Consider the following 23,084-nt stretch of genomic DNA (forward strand, 5'->3'; position numbering starts at 1 on the left):
AACCCTCGGTGATAAGTTCAAAAGTTATATCAATGTGGGTGTGAGCATCTGAGGAGAATTTTTAGAATACAATTAGTATAACTGACATGCTATACAAAAAATCTTTTCATATAAATTCAGTGTGAAAGTACTAGAAATTCAAATAAGGCAGATGCAGCTTGTCTTTCTACATAAACCTTGATCTAGTTGATCAAATTATTTGATACTTTAAAATCTATTGGAATGCTAGTTACTTCTTAATAATGCAAAGATATGAAATAATTTTATTTTGCACATCAATTACTTAGAAGGCATACATGCTATATATATATTTGTTGCTGATGAAAATAGTAGAGATGTCAAGATTTCTCAAATATTTCCAAACCTTTGATCCAGATTACAAAATTACTCCAATAACAATGAAATTTTCTTATTTTTAAGAGCAGAAATCACTGCTGAAGCAAAGTGTCCCTGCTGAACACTTAACAAGGGAAATGATCATCATCAGATGATGAAATGACAATGGACTAATTATCTTATATAGATATAAAACATTAGAAAGCATATTAAACTAAAACATAGCTGGCAGTTAATTGCTCCACTGCTATTCCAGCTCTTCCCATATCTATGGCCGGAATGTTTCCAATACAATTTAAAACATTAATTCATTATATATGATTCACAAACAAAGAAGTCCAAAAGAAAACTTTAAAATACATTGCTAATATTATAAATATGTGTCAGGCACTGTGTTAGACCATGGTACATAGCCCTACTCCTTAGACCATCTCCAGATATTTAAGTAGGAACTCAGATAAATGTGATAAAGAAATAAGTGAGGCAATGGAATGCAAGCGAATGTTGTGTGATAGTATGCAGGCCTGTAAAAAAAAAAAAAAAAAAGCATGTTGCTATTGTATAAGGCCAATTTACTATCTCTGGTATGTTTCACTACTTAATAAGAGCTAACGATAAATGACAAAATGTGCACTAAAATGCATATCGTTGACTAATAACATTTAGAAAACATAATAACATTATACCACTGTCCTTTTGGGTATATTTTTGTCATCTATATATATTATAATTATATATATAAAATTGTGTGATGTATATAATATAGTCATAATTATAATATATATTATAATTATGTGTATATAATTATAATAGTTCTGTTGTAATTATATACATATTATTATAATAATTTCAATTGATAATAAGATATTGGAAATATCTTGAAAGCATTTTAATACAGCAACAGTATTTTTTCTAAGGCTGACTTCTATGGGACTAGTCTCTTGGTGTTCCCTATAGATATACTGTATTTTTTCTTCTCATTCTTCAGAGACTCAGCTTCTGTCTATGTGGAACTGGCATTTTCAATGCTTAAATCTTCCCATTTTTCTGGCCTAGTCAAGATGGTATCTTCAAACATCACTCAATGATGTAGAGCCCATGATCCTTTCTCTTACATATTCTTACATGTTTAACATGTTACCCACTCTGATACTTATCCTGTGTATGCCTTCTATTCTTCCATGTCACAACTATAATATGCTTCATTCCTGTTCACTGTCATCTCTCCTCTGCAAATTCATCAATATTACTTGTCTTAGCCACAAGCCCAGAGTGAGTAGGAACTAAAAGAGATACACACATAACTGGGTATTTTATACTGCAATGCTTGATACTGCAGTCAATTCCCTTGCTTTTTCTTAAGGGCTCTGTGGCTACAATGATTTATCACTAAGTTTCCACGGTGACGAGTGAGAGGCAATGTTCCTTCTCCTTGCTTTCTTGCATCAGAAGATGACTTTTAGGAGATGTCAGCAAAATGATATTCAGCCACTTAAGAAACCCCAGGAGACTCAGAAGTGAGCTTTCTCAACCCTTCATTCTTCTTTATTTCTCATTAAAGCAGTAACCTAACTTCTCACACAATTTAAATTACCACTTGAATAAAGAGTCTTCCAAGATGTGAGTCTCCTGTGTTGCCTTCCCACCTACCCTCTCTTGTTTTCAATATCCTTCAGTCACAGGCATTTCCTCTCAGGTATATTATTGATAACTAACACTAAATGTATCCAAAACTAAGCTAAGTAGTTATCTGTGTATTTAAGCTCTGAAATACAAATAAAATAAATTAAAAGTATAAAATAATTGTTTCTTTTTTATATTTCTCCTATTCTTACCACCATCACCCCATTAGATTTTTATTTTAATCACTGGACAGAATCTGAAAACATGCTATATAAAAATTGTTTTTTTAATTACTGATTATAGGAATCTAGAACACTCTAATGACTCTCTGCAATACTCTTTACCTTTCTAAAGAGTACAATCAGTTGGGCGATATCTATGTGAAGAGGGAGTAATAATAGTAATACTTTCTATATTCAAAGTATTTCATAATCATAATGATCCAGAGATTTCATAATTAATGTACCTGATACTCAAACACTATTCAGATTAAGTTCTGAAAGTTATTCAAAACATTAGTTGACAATTTGCAAACTGAATATCCAAGTGGTGTATTAAAGCTGTGACTCTACTAATCGTATGCTTTTAAATAATATATCCCCATGCTTTAATATAACAATTCCTATTTTGTCTCCTGTATCTTGGGAAATGAATGCTCTAAGTCCAATGCATAAGAGTAGACATTATTGTTATCATAAAATCCTTTTTGGAAGTAGCAGAATGTAAATATTTAATCAATGGAATTTGATTATTATCTTATTTTGAACATGATTATATTGTCTCTTTATTTAAACAGCAGCATAAGAAAGTGCCAGAAAGAAATACATTCAGAAATTAATGCTAGAAGATAGAGATACTATCACAATTTTACATACTGTCATGCTTCTTAGAAAATAAAATTGTTGGTTAATTAATGTCTTTTAAATTTATTACATAAAAATGCAGGAGGCAGATGATGATAATAGCTTTATTCTATTTTGAGAGGAAAGCATCCTGAATACATATGGTGTTCACCACTCCAGAGAGAATAAATGATATTTCACTGAAAGATGCTCTTGGGTGAATTTGTAGTGTAAAAGGATTTGAGACAAATAAAATGAATTCCATCCATTAAAGAATGATATGTTTTGTACTGTCTCCATATCATTCAGCTCTTTGTATGAATTTGCATCAAGGGCTACCTTCATTGCATACTAATGTGTTACATTAAACCTCATGATACTTTCATACTAATTCTGATAAATGTAAGAAAATGACTCCCAGGATGAGCATTTCAATAATTCTACCGTTTGAGATTTAGGTCAATTTAGTCTGAATATTCTTGTTCAAATGTGAATATATGTATAAAAATGTGAGCTGCAGGACAGACAGGTTCAAATTCATACCTTAACCGAACTAAAAATTGCTATCCTGCTTACTGAATACGCTGTCAAGCTTGCAACGTTCTCAAGCAAGAGTTACTTACTACAGTTTTCTTCATCTGAATTATCACTGCAGTCATTTTGGCTATCACACCACCAGTGATCTGGAATACAGTTGTTGTTTTTACACTGGAATTCATGAGGACCACAAGTCTTTTTATCTGTAATGGAAAGAACCAGAATTTGCATCGTTGACTTCCATAAAGACATCCCTCACGACGTCCTCCCTGCCATGTCAAATCCAGGGGACATGATATTTCCTCAGACCTCAAGTCAGTTACTAACTGAGAACATCCCTAGGAAAAATTGAACGCAAGTTCTGAATAAAATTTCATTGTGAGCTAATTACAAAGTAACTGATTGGACCACCACTCAAAGTCAACACAAATCGATCAGTAAAAATAAAGATCAAAATTATCCAAAACTACCTTTCTCTTTAGGACACTCATTTCCTAAGCCACCTTCTATTTCTGATATAAAGCAGTAGCTATAAAGAAATGATTAAACTCTGGTTGTCATCTTGTCTTCCTCCCTTATAAGTTCTTACTCAAAATCTACCTGTGGTCAGCTGATCTAAACTCATAGATTGTAATAGCACCTAATATGTACAGACCTTGAAAATTCTTAAAGTGCCATTTCACTTAAACCTCTAAATAATCCCACTGAGTATCAGGAGATGTATTAACTAGCCCTTCACTTTACAAATGACAAAACAGATACTCTTAGAAGTTTAAGAACTTGATGCACTTTCACTACTTTTAAATGGCACAGCCAATATCAAAAAAGCATGCTTTGACTCCTGATTTAGTGTTCTTTACAACAAACCTGTGTCCATAGGATCCAGAAACAAAATTCATGCAATAAGAATTTATGCAGAGTTTAGGTCATATACTTTTAAATTTTCATAAGAGTAATATCCAACTGTTCATAATCTATGGCAGCACTTCTTAAACTTTAATGTGTCTACATATTAATTAGTTGGGAATTTTGCTAAAATGGAGATTGTGATTGAGTAGATCTGGAATTCTAACAAGTTCTCTAAGTGACAACATCATCCTCGGTCTATGGTACACACTGAGTACCAAGGGTCAAAAGCATCAAGATGGTATAAATTCAAATACATAAAATAATAAGAGTAACAATGTCATTGCACAATTTAGGATACATTTTTCTTTCACATACTTAGATCAACTCCTTATTCTCAGCCATGTTAGAGATGGACAGTGAAGTGTTCAACGATTCAGATTAGTAAAATAAATTAACTAAAGGAGAAGATAAGCTATTTGGTGGTGCTTGCTACTCTTTACTTCAGAATGCATCTTATAAAATTCAGATTTAAATAAGATTATGAAAACAAAAGTGATTTAGGTTTAATTATGAAAATTAAGTAATGATCATATATTGAATATCCAGCTCACCTCTTGCGTAAGCATTTTCATAAACATGATCACACTCAATCTTCAAAACATCCCTAAGAAGTACTATTACATGCATTTAAATAAATGAGAAAAATAAGAAAGAGTTTAACTGATTTCTCCAATTTTACAATGGTCTTAAATGGCAAAGGAGGAATTTATATACAGATCTTTCTCAAGAAACATTTTGCATTTTGCAGAAATTCTCATGATAGACTTCAAACACATTGTTCTACTAATAAGTATATATTATATATAGCCTAATATATATATGCATATAGATAGATATTAATAGAGAGAGAAAGAGAGAGAGAATATTTCCCTGCCTCTTTTCCATCCTGCCTGCCTACCTGCCTATCCGCTAATGATTACTCAGAACCTAATTTGTGTCACTGTGTTCAGTGCTGTGTTTTGTAATATATCCTTTTTGCCTGTGTTATACCTCACTTTAGATTTAAAAATTGTTTTAAAATCTACAGAAGTTCTAATGTAGTATTATGTACATCTCAATCAAGCAATATGTTAGGATGATTGGAACTTAAATAATAAGCCTTGAAAATATGGGATTTGATACTGAAGTATTTAGATGGTTATTTCATTTTGTCAATTAAAACAAACTCCTCTGAAACTACTACTCTAGGTAACATTAGTTTTATTTATTCCTTGCCATGTGTTGCTTGCATTATTTTAGAATATTGCTTAAAATTTTTAGAATAGAAGAATATAAGAAAGGGCAGTCTGGATCAGTCAAATAGACCATTTGACTTAGTATTACAACATTGTCCCCAAGCAATTCTCCATGACTACAAAAGGTTAACAATCAGTACTAAATATCAACACAATGTGTTTTTAAGTTTTTCCCCCCTAAATCCTTGTACTTTTGTTTTCTATGTTTAAATTTTTTTTTCATATTTTGTGTTTCAAAGAGACCCACACTAATTTCTTAACAAGAGCAAGTTACAGTTCATTGCTAAGGTTTCAATTTGGGGCGTGCAGAAACAGTATGTGTACACACACATTATATATACTTTTTTTTAGTAAGGTGTAAAACAGCAGTTCTCAAATTGGCTTCACATTAAAATCACCTAGGGAACTTTAAAAAATCCCTTTGCTTAGTCCGTATCCCACATCAATAAAATCAGACTCTCTGGGGTAGAACCCACACATCAGTATTTTTATTAAAGCAAGTTGAGTGATTCCAATGAGCAGCCAATATTGAAAATCATCGGCACCCCCAAAACTGACTGTAGAACAGAACATATATAATCCCAAATTATAATACTTTTGCATAATTAAAGTACTCACAATATGTAGCGCTTTCTATTAATTCATATTGTTAAGCAGCATTGGAACTATGCTTTATTTCATTTTTTGATATTATAAATTTGGAGAAAAATATAGTTTTCAAACAAGTTTGAAAATGTGTTTTCTTTGTTTAATACATTTTCATACGAATTGTAGATACTCAAGACAAATTTGATCCTCTCAGAAAGGTGGAGTGAGGGACCACCAAAACACAAAACTATATGTAATGCGTACTGCAGTACTATTGGTGCTTCTTTGTATATGCTTTGCCTATTTCTGAAAAGAAATAAAAGAATCTGGCGCTGTGATGTCTTGCAGAGCAAGAACTAGGGAAGTGGACTGAGAGACAGGGGTGAAAGAGAGATTTAAGTTTCTCTTTATACTAAAAGGAATCCAAAGGAGTCCATAAACTGCTGGAATTAATAACTGAATTTGAGAAGGCCATAGGATACAATGTCAATGTATATATTTAATTATACTTCTGTATATTAGCAATAACAAAACATTAAACTTAAAGAAAAACTTTTACAATGGTATCAATAAAACAACAAATATCTAGAAATAAAACTAGTGAAATTTGTGTAAGACCTTCATACTGAAAACTATAAAAATTGCTGAGAGAAAGTGAATAAAGTCCAAGAAAATGCAGTGATATATCATGCTCATGGATTAGAAAACTCAAATTGCTATAATTTTCTCTAAATGAATATATAGAATTAATGAAACCCCTATAAAAATTCCAGCAAGTTATTTTTGAGGGAATAGGTTATCCTAATCTAATTACTTTTAAGAAATAGATTATTCTAAAATTATATTGAAATGCAAAGGATCTAGAACAATCAACTAATACTGAAAAAAGAACAAAGTTAGAGTATTTACAGTACCTTATTTCCAGTTACTATAAAGTTATAGTAATCACGAGAGTAGACTATTAAGCAAAATGAAACCAGAAATATAAGACTACACATATAGTCAACTGATTTCAACAAAGGCTCCAAATCAGTTTAATAGGGAAAGGAAAGTCTTTTTAAGCAACTACTACTGAAACAAGTGGCTATCTATATGAAAAAGGTAAATTTCAACCTATCATACCCATACACAAAAATTAATCTGAGATGATCATAAATGTAATATAAAGCTTCTAGAATATAGGAAGATATTTTCATAATCTTGGAGTAGGCAAAGATTTCTTAGATAGAACACACAAAATAATAATAAGAGAAAAATTGGTAAATCGAACTTAACCAAAATTGAATTTTTTTATTCTTTAAAAGACATCATTGAGAAAATGAATTGGCAAATTTTTCTTCACATTCAAAAGTGAAATATTGGAAATATGGAGTTTCTGTTGCTCTTGCTAATGTTCTTTTGTAATCATCACTATCTATCTTCCAGTTCAGGAAACATGATGATTAAAGACAGTTCAGTAACATGCAATGACTTTTGTTACAAAAAAAGTGAGTAATATAGTCACAGAAACACTGAGGCAAAAAAAAAACTATGAGAAGTTGAGCCTCCATCATGGTATCTCCCTGTTTCCTTGTGTTCCAGATGATAACGCTGTAGAGTCAGAAGTATGGTGTTAGAAGTGGAGTTAGAACTGGAGCACCTTCTTTTGTAGAAAAGCTTGTCTCATCTTGGGGGCAGGATAACCATCTGTTAACTATCAAAGCATAACTTCTCTCTGTAGATGTCATTATGTTCTTTCTTTAAATCAACCTTATAGTTTTTATCTCTCACTCTAAATCCCCCTCCAGGTCTCTGTTAGCATCATATGGAAATGAATACCTATATATGCTGCTCACAAATATTCTAAACCTCGTTGACTGGTCATGAATTCTGGGACAGTGATGATACAAGGAAATATATTCTCTTCCTTATGTTCTATAGTAGGTAGGATTTATTGGCACATACTTTTTGGCTGAAATGAACATAATAGATATAAAACATTATTATTGACTTTTTTTGTCCTTTTGAAACTACTATATCCACCCCTGGTGAAGCTGTTATTCATGGGCTATTGCCTCCTCTGTCACAGGGGAGGACCATATGACCCAAGGTGGCCTCATCCCCTAGACCACAATTGGTCCACAACAGTCATGTTATTGATGTTTACAAAAATATTTTACAGATTAAACCTGATAGATGATTATTCTTCCTTAGCATTAAAGAGGTATGGAGGGAGAAGGGCAGTGCAGAGATTGTATGGTGGCTAGATGTCCTAAGGAACACAGATTTCTATCATTCTACTCCACCATCCATCCTAACTAATGGCTACCATTTTTCTTAGTCATTTCATGGCCCAAGATGACTACTAGTGCTTGAGTCATCCCCTTGCAGGCCTGAAGGAGCAACGGCAGAAAGGCAAAAGAAGAAGTCTTTTTACTTTAAGAAAACTCCATTAACGTATTCTTCCTGGAAGTTCCACACAATACTTCTGCTTACATTTCAATGGTCAGAACTTAGTCACGTGACAATATCTAGCTTCAAGGGGAGATGGGAAATGTGATGACATTCTGAATAGCAATGTGTCAACAAAAGACTTAGCGCTCTGTTTCTAAGGGGAAAGTGAAAAAATGGGTATATTGATAGGCAATTTAGGAGTCTCTGTCAATACGTAAACAAGACTAATTAAAGCAATTTGAGGTGATTTCCATGGCTACTGAAAGAGAGAATATTTCTTTCCTTTCAAGATTGCAAGTATTATAACCTCAAGTTGCCATGGGTCATTTAAAAACCATGTAGAGAGTACCCATCTCAGAAGCCAACATAAGGAATAGTTTAGAACTGGAGAAAAAGAAGATAAGGCTCTTGTGACTCTATGTGAATACTTGGATCCAAATTGTGCCTGAAGTCAATTCCATCCACTCCTTGGAATCAAGGCAGAAAATTTATTTTCCCACTGGTTTGTGCTGAATTTCTTTTGTTTACAGACAAGAGTCCTAACTAATGCAAATACCATACTATATTTTGCTTAGAAATAGTATGGACTCTTATTAATATTTTTTTCTGTATGTGCTGATTTACATAATTCCCATTGGTTGCCTATTTCATTGGTTTATAATTACCTGGGAAAATCAGTCTCTTTCCACAAGAAGTCTCAAAATCAGTCTCTATTTAAAAGTGATTTGTAAACTCAGGTTTCCATGAAAATGGGAAATGGTACACCTTTTTTTGAGCATATTCTCTACATGACCAACATGATTACAGCATTTAGTGATACTGATTATCTGGAAAACTGCAGGTTGCCTTGCATTGTAAAGTGTATGGTGGATCTGAAAATTAATTTCATGTTACTTCTCATCAATCAGGGTAATATTCCTCAATGAGCACTTACATGCACAACCTGTTCTTCTAGGGGAAGTGGCAATAATATGTGGATGCACCAACAGTTGAAAAACAATGCCAACTGCAGCATGTCCCCATGGGATTCTCCTACTTCTGTTTTGCTTTTGAATTATTAATTTTTTTTAAATTTTTACATTATTCTTCCAGGTAGAGAAGAGAAAGCTTTATAAAGTAAAACAAATTAACAATGACATGTTTTCTTTATAAAGAGATGAATCTATAATAAGCTAGCTCTCTAGAAGCTCCAATAATGACATTTTAAAAATTGCATGTCAATACAATGTAATTTTCAGTGGAAATTTTTTGAATTCACATTATGCAGTTTCAGAAAGTGTCATATTACATCCTGTAATGCCATCTATCGCATTTGACAAGAATTTGTGCTTTTTTTTCTTATTTAGAAATTTGTATTATAATGTTATGGGCGTGAAATGAGGGGAAGTAGTTATTATCCCATCTTTTGTCAACACCCTCTGTACGTCATCTGCCAAACCCCTACAAATCGATTCATCATTTTCTTTTCAACAGTCTGTAGTCATGACAGATTGTATGTTAATATTGTACAAACAAATTTACATTTGTGATTCACAGATGAAGAGGAACCCAAATCTCCATAATACGAAGGTATGAGTAGGGTATTTCTCTTCAGTTATTCCTGAGCCTTGGTTAGAGATTCTGGTAGTCACGGTCTAACAATTCTACTTACATTCCCTCTTCCAGCTTAAGAGAAAAACAAAATAAGCCTCTTGCTGCATTTTTCTAAATAATGATTCTATGTTTTATTTTAAAAGCAAACTAAAAGCAAGTTGAGGCAATTAAAAAGTAAGTCTACCAAAATATTTCTTAATATACAGTTGATTACATTTGTCTATTTGGTCTGACCCTATTGATTAAGAGTCAACAGACAATTGCTCAATTTTGGATAGACAACAACAGACCCTGATTTGGTTTGGGCAATGAGGCATACACAGTGGAAAGAAGCAGAGCATTAAAGGCAGAACTTGATTTGAATCTTAATTATGGCTCTTACTCGTGTGTAACCTACGGTAGTAATTATTTGTCTTCTTTGTGCCTCAATTTCCAGAAGGCTAAAAACTGAAGGAAAATACATAAAGCATTGAAATGAAACCTGGCTTCATAAGTAGTAACTAGTGACAATTAAGTAATAGTAACATACTTTGGAAAGTGTGTAATGAGTTTAGTTAGAAATGTCAGAAAAATGTGTTAATGAATTTGTAGCAAACTATTCAAGTATTTACCAAATTTTTCTTTTTTAACACTTCTATTTGGTGGTTTTCATTTGATATCATTTATTACCTTAATATCTTGAAAAGTCAAGGCCCAAATACACACACACACACATATATACACATATACACAAATGGATCCCTTCAATCACTTCATCACTTATTCAATATGCTCTCAGTTTTTCAGGATTTTGATATTGTCGAATTTTCTCACTATAATACTTTTAATTTGTGTATAAATTCATGGAGAAATGGACTAAAATATAAATATTTTTAACTTTCTCGTATTGATAGTACTTTGATTTTAGTATTTCTAGTATTGAGTGGCATAATTATTTGTCATACAACTTTTTTTTTTTACGTTTTTATTGGCATATAATTGCTTTACAATGGTGTGTTAGTTTCTGCTTTATAACAAGGTGAATCAGTTACACATATACATATATCCCCATATCTCTTCCCACTTGCATCTCACTCCCTCCCACCCTCCTTATCCCACCCTTCTAGCTGGTCACAAAGCACCAAGTTGATCTCCCTGTGCTATGCGACTGCTTCCCACTAGCTATCTATTTTACATTTGGTAGTATTTATATGTCCATATGTACACTACCACTCTCTCACTTTGTCCCAGCTTACCCTTCCCCCTCCTCTTGTCCTCAAGTCCATTCTCTAGTAGGTCTGCATCTTTATTCTCGTCCTACCCCTAGGTTCTTCATGACCATTTTTTTGTTTTGTTTTGTTTTTAGATTCCATACATATGCATTAGCATATGGTATTTGTTTTTTTCTTTCTGACTTACTTCATTCTGTATGACAGGCTCTAGATCCATCCACCTCACTACAAATAACTCAATTTCGTTCCATTTTATGGCTGAGTAAAATTCCATTATCTATGTGCCATATTTTCTTTATCCATTCATCTGTCAATGGACACTTAGGTTGCTTCCATGTCCTGGTTATTGTAAACAGAACTGCAATGAACAGTGGTACATGTTGTGGTACATGACTCTTTTTGAATTATGGTTTTCTCAGGGTATATGCCCAGTAGTGGGATTGCTGGGTCATATGGTAGCTTTATTTTTAGTTTTTTAAGGAACCTCCATACCGTTCTCCATAGTGGCTGTATCAATTTACATTCCCACCAAGAGTGCAAGAGGGTTCCTTTTTCTCCACACCCTCTCCAGCATTTATTGTTTGTAGATTTTCTGATGATGGCCATTCTGACCGCTGTGAGATGACATTGCATTGTAGTTTTGATTTGCTTTCTCTAATGATTAGTGATGTTGAGCATTCCTTCATGTGTTTGTTGGCAATCTGTATATCTTCCCTGGAGAAATATCTATTTAGGTCTTCTGCCCATTTTTGGATTGAGTTGTTTTTTTGACATTGAGCTGCATGAGCTGCTTGTAAATTTTGGAGATTAATCCTTTGTCAGTTGCTTCATTTGCAAATATTGTCTCCCATTCTGAGGGTTGTCTTTTCATCTTGTTTATGGTTTCCTTTGATGTGCAAAAGCTTTTAAGTTTCATTAGGTCCCATATGCTTATTTTTGTTTTTATTTCCATTTCTCTAGGAGGTGGGTCAAAAAAGATCTTGCTGTGATTTATGTCATAGAGTGTTCTGCCTATGTTTTCCTCTAAGAGTTTTATAGTGTCTGACCTTATATTTAGGTCTTTAGTCCATTTTCAGTTTATTTTTGTGTATGGTGTTAGAGTGTTCTAATTTCATTCTTTTACATGTAGCTGTCCAGTTTTCCCAGCACCACTCATTGAAGAGGCTGTCTTTTCTCCATTGTATATTCTTGCCTCCTTTATCAAAGATAAGGTGACCATATGTGCGTGGGTTTACCTCTGGGCTTTCTATCCTGTTCCATTGATCTATATTTCTGGTTTTGTGCCAGTACCATACTGTCTTGATTACTGTAACTTTGTAGTATAGTCTGAAGTCAGGGAGCCTGATTCCTCCAGCTCCATTTTTCATTCTCCAGATTGCTTTGCTATTCGAGGTCTTTTGTGTTTCCACACAAATTGTGAAATACTTTGTTCTAGCTCTGTGAAAAATGATGGTGGTAGTTTGATAGGGATTGCATTGAATCTGTAGATTGCTTTTGGTAGTAGAGTCATTTTCACAATGTTGATTCTTCCAATCCAAGAACATGGTATATCTCTCCATCTATTTGTATCATCTTTAATTTCCTTCATCAGTTTCTTATAATGTTCTGCATACAGGTCTTTTGTCTCCTTAGGTAGGTTTATTCCTAGGTATTTTATTTTTTGTTGTTGCAATGGTAAATGGGAGTGTTTTCTTGATTTCATTTTCAGATTTTTCATCATTAATGTATAGGAATGCAAGAGACTTCTGTGCATTAATTTTGTATCCTGCTACTTTACCAAATTCATTAATTAGCTCTAGTAGTTTTCTGGTAGCATCTTTAGGATTCTCTATGTATAGTATCATGTCATCTGCAAACAGTGATAGCTTTACTTCTTCTTTTCCAATTTGGATTCCTTTTATTTCCTTTTCTTCTCTATTTGCTGTGGCTAAAACTTCCAAAACTATGTTGAATAAGAGTGGTAAGAGTGGGCAACCTTGTCTTGTTCCTGACCTTAGTGGAAATGGTTTCAGTTTTTCACCACTGAGGACGATGTTGGCTGTGGGTTTGTCATATATGGCCTTTATTATGTTGAGGTAAGTTCCCTCTGTGCCTACTTTCTGGAGGGTTTTTACCATAAATAGATGTTGAATTTTGTCAAAAACTTTTTCTGCATCTATTGAGATGATCATATGGTTTTTCTTCTTCAATTTGTTAATATGGTTTATCACATTGATTGTGTATATTGAAGAAGCCTTGCATTCCTGGGATAAACGCCACTTGTTCGTGGTGTATCATCCTTTTAATGTGTTGTTGGATTCTACTTGCTAGTATTTTGTTGAGGATTTTTGCATCTATGTTCATCAGGGATATTGGCTTGTAGTTTTCTTTTTTTTGTGACATCTTTGTCTGGTTTTGGTATCAGGGTGATGGTGGCTTTGTAGAATGAGTTTGGGAGTGTTCCTCTCTCTGCTATATTTTGGAAGAGTTTGAGAAGGATAGATGTTAGCTCTTCTCTAAAGGTTTGATAGAATTCGTCTGTGAAGCCATCTGCGCCTGGGCTTTTGTTTGTTGGAAGATTTTTAATCACAGTTTCAATTTCAGTGGTTGTGATTGGTCTGTTCATATTTTCTATTTCTTCCTGGTTTAGTCTCACAAGGTTGTGCTTTTCTAAGAATTTGTCCATTTTCTCCAGGTTGTCCATTTTATTGGCATATAGTTGCTTGTAGCAATCTCTCATGATCCCTTGTATTTCTGCAGTGTCAGTTGTTACTTCCCCTTTTTCATTTCTAATTCTGATTTGAGTCTTCTCCCTTTTTTTCTTGATGAGTCTGGCTAATGGTTTATCAATTTTGTTTACTTCTCAAAGATCCAGCTTTTAGTTTTATTGATCTTTACTATCGTTTCCTTCATTTCTTTTTCATTTATTTCTGATCTGCTCTTTATGATTTCTTTCCTTCTGCTAACTTTGGGGGTTTTTTTTGTTCTTCATTCTCTAATTGCTTTAGATGTAAGGTTACATTGTTTATTTGAGATGTTTCTTGTTCCTTAAGATAGGATTGTATTGCTATAAACTTCTCTCTTAGAACTGCTTTTGCTGCATCCCATAGGTTTTGGGTCATCGTGTTTTCATTGTCATTTGTTTCTAGGTACTTTTTGATTTCCTCTTTGATTTCTTCAGTGATCTCTTGGTTATTAAGTAGTGTATTGTTTAGCCTCCATGTGTTTGCATTTTTTCCTGTAATTGATATCTAGTCCCATAGCGTTGTGGTCGGAAAAGATACTTGATATGATTTCAATTTTCTTAAATTTACCAAGGCTTGATTTGTGCCTCAAGATATGATCTATCCTGGAGAATGTTCCATAAGCACTTGAGAAAAAGTGTGTATTCTTTTGTTTTTGGAAGGAATGTCCTATGAATATCAATTAAGTCCATCTTGTTTAATGTATCATTTAAAGCTTGTGTTTCCTTTTTTCACTTTGGATGATCTGTCCAGTGATGAAAGTCGGGTGTTAAAGTCCCCTACTATGATTGTTTTACTGTCAATTTCCCCTTTTATGGCTGTCAGTATTTGCCTTATGTATTGAGGTGCCCTAGGTTGGGTGCAGAAATATTTACAATTATTATATCTGCTTCTTGGATCGATCCCTCGATGATTATATTGTGTCCTTCTTTGTCTCTTGTAATAGTCTTTGTTTTAAAGTCTATTTTGTCTGATAGGAGAATTGCTACTCCAGCTTTCTTTTGATTTCCATTTGCATGGAAGATCTTTTTCCATCCCCTCACTTTCAGTCTGTATGTGTCCCTATGTCTGAAGTGGGTCTCTTGTACACAGCGTATATACAGGTCTTCTTTTTGTATCCATTCAGCCAGTCTATGTCTTTTGGTTGGAGCATTTAATCCATTTACATTTAACATAATTATCGATATGTATGTTCCTATTACCATTTTGTAAATTGTTTTGGGTTTGTTATTGTAGGTCTTTTCCTTCTCTTGTGTTTCCTGCCTAGAGAAGTTCATTGAGCATTTGCTGTAAAGCTGGCTTGGTGGTGCTGAATTCTCTTAGCTTTTGCTTGTCTGTAAAGGTTTTAATTTCTCTGTCAAATCTGAATCAGATCCTTGCTGGATAGAGTAATCTTGGTTGCAGTTTTTCCCTTTCATCACTTTAAATATGTCCTGCCAGTCCCTTCTGGCTTGCAGAGTTTCTGCTGAAAGATCAGCTGTTAACCTTATGTGGAGTCCCTTGTATGTTATTTGTTGTTTTTCCCTAGCTGCTTTTAATATTTTTCCTTTGTATTTAATTTTTGATACTTTGGTTAATATGTGTCTTGGCGTGTTTCTTCTTGGATTTACCCTGTCTGGGACTCTCTGTGCTTCCTGGACTTGATTAACTATTTCCTTACCCATATTAGGGAAGTTTTCAACTATAATCTCTTTAAATATTTTCTCAGTCACTTTCTTTTTCTCTTCTCCTTCTGGGACCCCTATAATTCGAATGTTGGTGTGTTTAATATTGTCCCACAGGTCTCTGAGACTGTCCTCAATTCTTTTCATTCTTTTTTCTTTTTTTCTGCTCTGCAGTAGTTATTTCTACTATTTTATCTTCCAGGTCTTCTGGATGAATGGATAGATAAGACTTTGTTTGCCATCATAGATAGAAATATTTAGTATGCAACTAGAACAAAGTTTTCATTTATCTTCTCCTCAATACCCTAAATACCTTAGAGAAGCCATAGTTTAGATGGTTTAGAACGCTTAGGAGAAACACTGTTTTTTATCTGGAGGAAAGGGTTTATGAAGAAAAAGTATGTTTTAGCAATACCATTGTCTGGTGGCCAATCGCACTTTCTGCTAAGGTACTTCAAGTCTCTATTGTCATATCATGCCTTATTTTCATACGTAAAATCATTTCAACAGAGCAGATTATGGAAAGTCACGATAATAACATAGACTCTATTTTTAAGGACCCAACTGACAGGCTGTAAGGAAATTACTGAAAAAGGATAAAAAGAGGAAGTGGAAATAGTTGTGCTAGATGATAGTGACCAACACTTTTCAATCTTAGGCTCTGATCTAATTATGTGGATATACAGTAGGATACCCTCTTGCCCCTTACATACTTATACAGTCTTCAAGATTCCCTTTTGTCAATTTTTTTTTCCTTTAAAATGAATTTAATGCGTATTTAAATCTGATATCAGCTGAATACAAAGGTTTGGTTGTAAATCTATGGTGGGAGTAGAAGAGAAACAACACATTGAGCTATTCAGGGTCCCTCAAATGGAGGAATATCCTTAGATTCTTGAACCACAAAGCAGTAATGTCTTGTTCTGATACATGGACTTGAAATGTATGGTGTCAGTGCCCCATCTACAATCCTTGGTATCTGTCATGCCTGTCTATGCTAAGCCAATGACTTCTAACTACAAGCACATGTGACTTTCTGCCTGGTCCCAATCCGGAGGTACTTTTTAGGCACTAATGCCCTTCCCTTCCTTGGAGCAGTGTTAAACCAATGACTGACAGGAGTTGGTGAATAAATATCTCAGCTCTGTCCTCTTTTTAGGGTAACTGAGTATTCTATATTATCTCACAGAATTTCCTGGTAGAATAGATCTCATTCCTGCAGTAACTTGCTCAATAATGTACCTTCTATTCCTCCTTCCCTTCCTTGGTTAACTGCCTGCCCATTACTGATTTCTGGAATCATCTCTCCAATAAACCACTTATACTCAAATTCTTGTGAATGCAAGTTCTAATTCCAGGAAAACCCAACTTAAGAAAGGATGTATGTAGTCATTTAGTCAACAAACATGAGTCAATGCCTATCATGTACTTGGCACTGTTCTGAGTTCATAGGGTTCATACCAGTGAATGAAACAGATATAAATCCCTACCCTCATTGGTTTATATGCTAACGGCCAAGTGCCGATTTGAGAGACTAGAAATAAAGAAAAAAAAAGTTTACGGAGAGTAAGGAGTGTATTAATGAGAAATAAAGAAGAGAAGAGGATAAGGAATGTGTGTGGAGAGGGAATTTCAAACAGGATAGTCTGAAAACTCTACACTAAGAAAGTGACCTTGAAAATTGGCAAAGAGAAAAGGATTGAGACATGCTGCCATCTGGGACAAAGGGCATCCCAGGAAGAAATAGGACCTTGAAAGAATAAGCAGGCCTGGAGTGTCCAAGAAACAGCAGGGAGACAAAGGTGGCTAAAGGAGAGGAAACAGGTCAACTTCAGCAAGAGCCATGGGAGAGGTAAGGAAGATGGTCCATTTGTGCAGAGGGGCACACACATCAAGCAAGGCTCTGAACAGAACTTCTCTTGCTATTTCTCCTCCTTGGAAGAGAGCATATATATTTGGCCTCTTCCTTTTTTGACAAATGAATTTCAGGTACTTGTTTAGATTTATGCCAAGATAAAGATAGAGATTTGAAAGACTGCTAAATGATTACCACAATACAGAAACCCAGATCGTGGACTGCCATGGTGGATTCCTTGGCCTGTATATATTCTGGATAATTACCTTGTTCTCAGTCTCAGCTTTGTGTTTATATTTACAAAGCTAGCATGGTGGCATACACTGATAAATAGGTAAAAACAAGCCAAATTCATCTTTGAGAGAATACTGAGAATCTTATACAAAATGAAATGAATCTAGGGACAAGATTTATTGACTAGAGGTCAATAACTGGATTTACTGAATAAAAGTACCAAACAGGTCTATCATTTCAACCAGAATTGTATTTTATTTTTTATAGCATTGGCATTTCTTATTTCATTGTAGTTGGTACAGTAAAATTTGGTTATCCAAAGAGATTCTTAAGTAAATATTGTTATGAGCAGTTTTTAAACTAATATTAGTATTTTCAGATTCCAGCTTGAATTTTATGTTTTAGTTTGAAAACAATAATAGCAGCTAATATTTATTGAGTGTTTTCTCTGTACTAAGTTCAAGACTAAGCCTGATTCATGTGATCCTCCCAGCAACTCAACAAGGAAAGTATATTGAACAGTTGAGAATGCTAAAGTTCACGTTACAATAAATTACTTGTCAAATCCCACAGCTCTTAAACTGTGAGACCAGGACTTGAATCCATATCATCTCATCCAATATCTACACTATAACCCATTCTGAAACTGGAACACAAATAATCCCTCCAAACAACGTTCTCCATTGCTTCCTTCTTTTGCCACTTTACACCAAGATCTCAAGTTTTATGGATTCTAAAAGATTACTAAAATTGTAAACATGTCAAAAGTTGTGCCACAGTTAATTCAAGAAAAACACAGTTGCCTTTACCATAAAACCCTGAAGCTGCAACAGGTCGGCATCAGAGGGAAAAAAAATTATACATTTAATAAGTGTAATTTACATTTAGAGATAAATATGGACAAAATTCTGAAGCTGTCAGTGACAAGATTTGTTATTCCTGAACTGTGTACATTTTTTCATAATCTGGCATACATTATAATTTGAGGAAAACAAGTTAACGCATTAAAAAAAATTATGGGGGTCTCTCTCTTTCTCTCTTTGTTTCTCTCTCTCTCAGGACAGAATATGCCCCTTACTTGACTTACAGTTCAACCAGATGCTACATATCAATACATGATCACATCAGCCTTTATTTTATCATTCCTCATTGGCTGCCTAGTCAGCAAGGTATTGATTTTTTTTTTTTTTTTTTTTTAAGATTCTGCTTACAGTACATGATTGTTTGCTTGGCTTTACTCCCAGATGTCTTTAAAAACCTTAATAGTGCACTTCCCTGTTAGATGGCTTTATTCACCTTTTAATAAGCCTGCTTGCCTCCTATATTAATACTGCATCTGCTCTAGAATCATATTTATCAGAGAGACAGGAGGCTATGAAAAAAATGCAAAAAAAACAGTGCTTGGACTGAATTTAATATGAGAATTTAAATAAAGGTGCCAATAAAATTTACATTTTAATACAGTCACTAGACATATGCAGAAAGCAAAGTATCTCAATGGAAAATATAAATCATCATTAGATCAAAAGTAAGCCAAAAAGAGCTCAAAGATGGATCCTTCTCAATGAATTTGTGTATATCACAAAGTTTACATAGAATATGCTGAAAGTAAGACTTAAAGTTAATCTAGACTGCCTTAAGAAGAAATCTGGGGAAAAAAGTGCTCATGAAAAATAGAAAACCAAATGTTACGGAGGACAATGGATGAGACAACAAATTGAACCATACTAACTATGATGTACCAATATAACATTGTGGGCATTCTGTATCTGGAAACCAAAAGTCAATTATGTCTTTGAAGAGATGATAAATAAATTTATTTTGAATAATACCTTCAAGGTTAATTCTAAGCTGCTGAAAAACTAGATCCAAAGAATAATATTTGATGACAAACTGAAGGGACTATACTGATGGTATGCCAGCATACCCACCCTTGACACAACTTTATTAAACATTTTATTAAGAAATTACGTAAACATACGAAATGTGTTGTTGTCAAACTTTCAGATGGCACAAATCTAGGAGACATAGCTAAAATGTGAAAAGACATGGTTATAAGGCAAGCATTCTCAACAATCTGGAGTGAGGGTTTGATAGAGAATGAACTTTAATAGGTACAAAAGGAAATAACAAGGTATATGATGTAAAGGAGATTAAATATAATAGCCCTTTCAGCACCAAACAAAACTTTTTTTTCCTTTTTGCTGAGACCTGAGAGAAATTATTCTGAGCATCCTTTTAAAATAATAACCCCATTATCATTACTATATAGATACAATAATAAGTTTTATGTAAAATTCTATTATATTTTGTTAAGACGTCTCGCATATAAATGGATGACGAGTTGCTAAGGTAAGGGTCAAGAAAGACTTAGATATCTTCTCAGATTGGTCTGCTGACCACGAAAGGTCATTACACAGATCGAGGTTCTGATTTTTGAAAAGAATTTGGACTTTAGTAATTATTCTTTATTATTGCACATTAAGAGCATAGTGATGTGATATAAACATTCAACTGGACAATGGGTAGGAAAAAAGTCATCAAAATTGACAACAAAACAGGAGAGGTGACAGATGCAGAATCACCGTAATTCTGTGCTTTTTTTCACCAATACTGGATGAAAAATTTCCTTTTGGTAAAAGGAATATGCATATGGTTCCAAATGAAGGTAGAAGAGATTCAAATTTCAATCAACTAGGTAACATATTTGAGGTAGGGAAAAAATACCCACAGTTACTACTACTTTTACTGAGTGAGACATTATTGGAATTGGGGAGAAAAAATAGAAGGAATACGCTGCAAAGAGAAGCTAAGAAGAACGAACAAAAATGAAGAGATGGGAGGAAGGACACGAATAGTGAAGAAGAAAGACAGAGGAGAGATAAACTGGAATTAAATTTCCTGGAAGAAGTAAAGAAAAAATTGTCTTATTCTATTCAAACTAAAGAATGTTTAATAGATTTATGAAGAAAATTGAGCTTTGTAGGTCTATGAATTAATGAAATTTATCAATCACTATATAAATGTGTTTTGGAGAACAGTTAAATCTGTTGAGGGTAAAACAGATACACAGAAAACTAAGATTTTCTTCTTTTCCAATGCTAATGAATAGACTGGATAATTCAGAAACAATGAGCCAAATTTTGTTCCACCAGAGATCTGAGCAAACTTTCTTGTATCTTGATGAAAACGATTTGATATAATAAAGAAGTCAAATGTCTACAAGATTTCTCTCTCTATATATATATGAGAAAAGATTTTATTGAATTCATAATTTTAATAGAAACTTTTAAAACAGTTTCAGTTAACAGTAAACTGATACCTTTCTTAATTACAAATGAATTCTTTGTGTTATATAATCGCTCTCCTTTTAGGCATTGAAACTAACTTGGATGGAAACTGATCATTAAGAAAACATAAGCAATTTAGATGGTAAATTTTGAAAAATATAATTATACCCCATTGGTATTATTATGTGGACTATAGTCAGATTCTTGTTATTTGCAGAGGATGAAGTTCCTGTCTGGGGGAAAAGAAATCTTATAAATAATCTCATCTAAGCCTCTACATTTAAGGTGTAGAAACAGCCTCAGAGAACTTATGTGATTTCTTCAAGTCACACTGGTAGTTAATGACAAAATTTTGATTAGGCACAGGATCTCTGACTCTAAAAGTTGGAATAATTGTGTGGAAATCTGATTTTCCCTGGGTCAGTCAGACTTGTGTCCAATTCATTGGCCTGACTTTACCTTTCTGACTCTCTGTTTCCTCATCTATTAAATGGGAAGAATAATTAACAACCAGAATAATAATATCAATTCCACCTAATTTGAAGGTTTCTCTAAGGATTACAAGAAAGTGATGGACACATCTTAGGGCCTCAGTTAAATTTAATTATCTTGTCCTCTCTTCCTGTTCTCCCAGTTTCTACTTTTCTATCTTTTCTGATAATGGCCAGAAACGAATTCCACAAGTCAATCAAGACCATCTGTTCAAAATTCAAATGATAAATCAACAAATCTGAATATAGGTAAAGAGCCTGGGGGTACAATAGATAAATTTAGGAAAACTTAAGTATCAGTATCTCCCAAATCTCTGTTGCTAGTTTTTGGTTACCTTTGATTATCCTCAATAGCCAAACCCTCATCCTCTTTTAGCCCAAATCTTTAGCAAAGACCATCTTTCAATATGGGCCCTCCACTAAACACCAAGATCTGATTACAAAATCAAAGGAAAACGATGGACCCCAAAAGAGACAAATGCATCATTATGTTTCTCAAAAGAGTTGATCCTGTCTTCTCCAGGAATGATTTTCACTATAAATCCTTCACAAAATCCATTAAAGAAAAATTAATTCTCAAAGTTTATCAATCATTTCTCCACTTTACAAGTCTAATTACATTGGTTATAGTCAACTTCTGAGTAAGTTCACAATGTTTGACTTAAAATGGCTTTATATAGAACCCTCACTTTGGACACTCCTAAAGGGGCTTTTACTCATCTGAAAAAAATGAAAATAAAAATATATATGTAAATAATTAAGAAATATTACAGAAAATATATATCCAAATAGAGGTAAATATATCAAATCTAATCTAAATATACTAGACGAAAACAGCATATTCTTCTTCATATTTCTAAGTTAGCATAAATGTTCCATTGACTCAGTGTCGGAAAAAATATTTGCTTTCAGGAGGAGAGAACATTTAACTTAAACAGACCCATTATGTGTCAGATATGGTATAAATCATTTTGAGAATGTAGTCTTACTTAATCCTCTTAATAAGTTTATGATAGATATTGCTCATTTTACACAAGGAAACTGAAGCATATTCATACACTTAATATTATTATATGGTCAGTAAATCATGAGGCCAAATTATTTACTGATCTTTACATTCTATCATACTACTAGTGTGATAACTACATATGTATTCATATGAGTATTCTGAGGGTTTCTCATCATTTTAGATTCTGTAATTTTAATTAACTAGGTGATTTTCAAAAGCATTTATGAAGCCTGTTTATGCTATAGAGTGATGGCAGAATATTTAGTCTTGAAAATATGTTATCTTACATCTTAACAGAGTACAAACATTTAACAGAATATTAGGAACTGTGAATTTTTAAAAATATACCTTATAAACTGAAAAATACTGTAATAAAAATGAGTTTTAAAAGAAGCCCTAAAGGTGTTATTGGCAGGCAGTACAATAATGGTAGATTGGTTGTATTATTTTAGCTTTAAAGAAAGAGAAATGTAATACACTTACACACACAAACAGAAACACACAATTCTAT

The 23,084-nt window shown here is 33.5% G+C and overlaps 1 protein-coding gene across 1 annotated transcript in view; it reads right to left on the reverse strand.

The window, feature by feature from the left end:
• The window catches only part of LRP1B (LDL receptor related protein 1B), a gene marked incomplete at its 3' end in the record, with an annotated part of 1,833,965 nt that overhangs the window by 167,434 nt on the left and 1,643,447 nt on the right, over positions 1 to 23,084 (reverse strand). Inside the window, exon 67 of the mRNA XM_082841888.1 lies at positions 3,425 to 3,541. Within this exon, the coding sequence (XP_082698014.1) occupies positions 3,425 to 3,541 (117 nt within the window). The remainder of the gene's footprint in view (positions 1 to 3,424; positions 3,542 to 23,084) is intronic.

This window comes from Leucopleurus acutus, assembly GCF_964270905.1.
Source record: "Leucopleurus acutus genome assembly, chromosome: 6".
Lineage (NCBI taxonomy): Eukaryota > Metazoa > Chordata > Mammalia > Artiodactyla > Delphinidae > Leucopleurus > Leucopleurus acutus.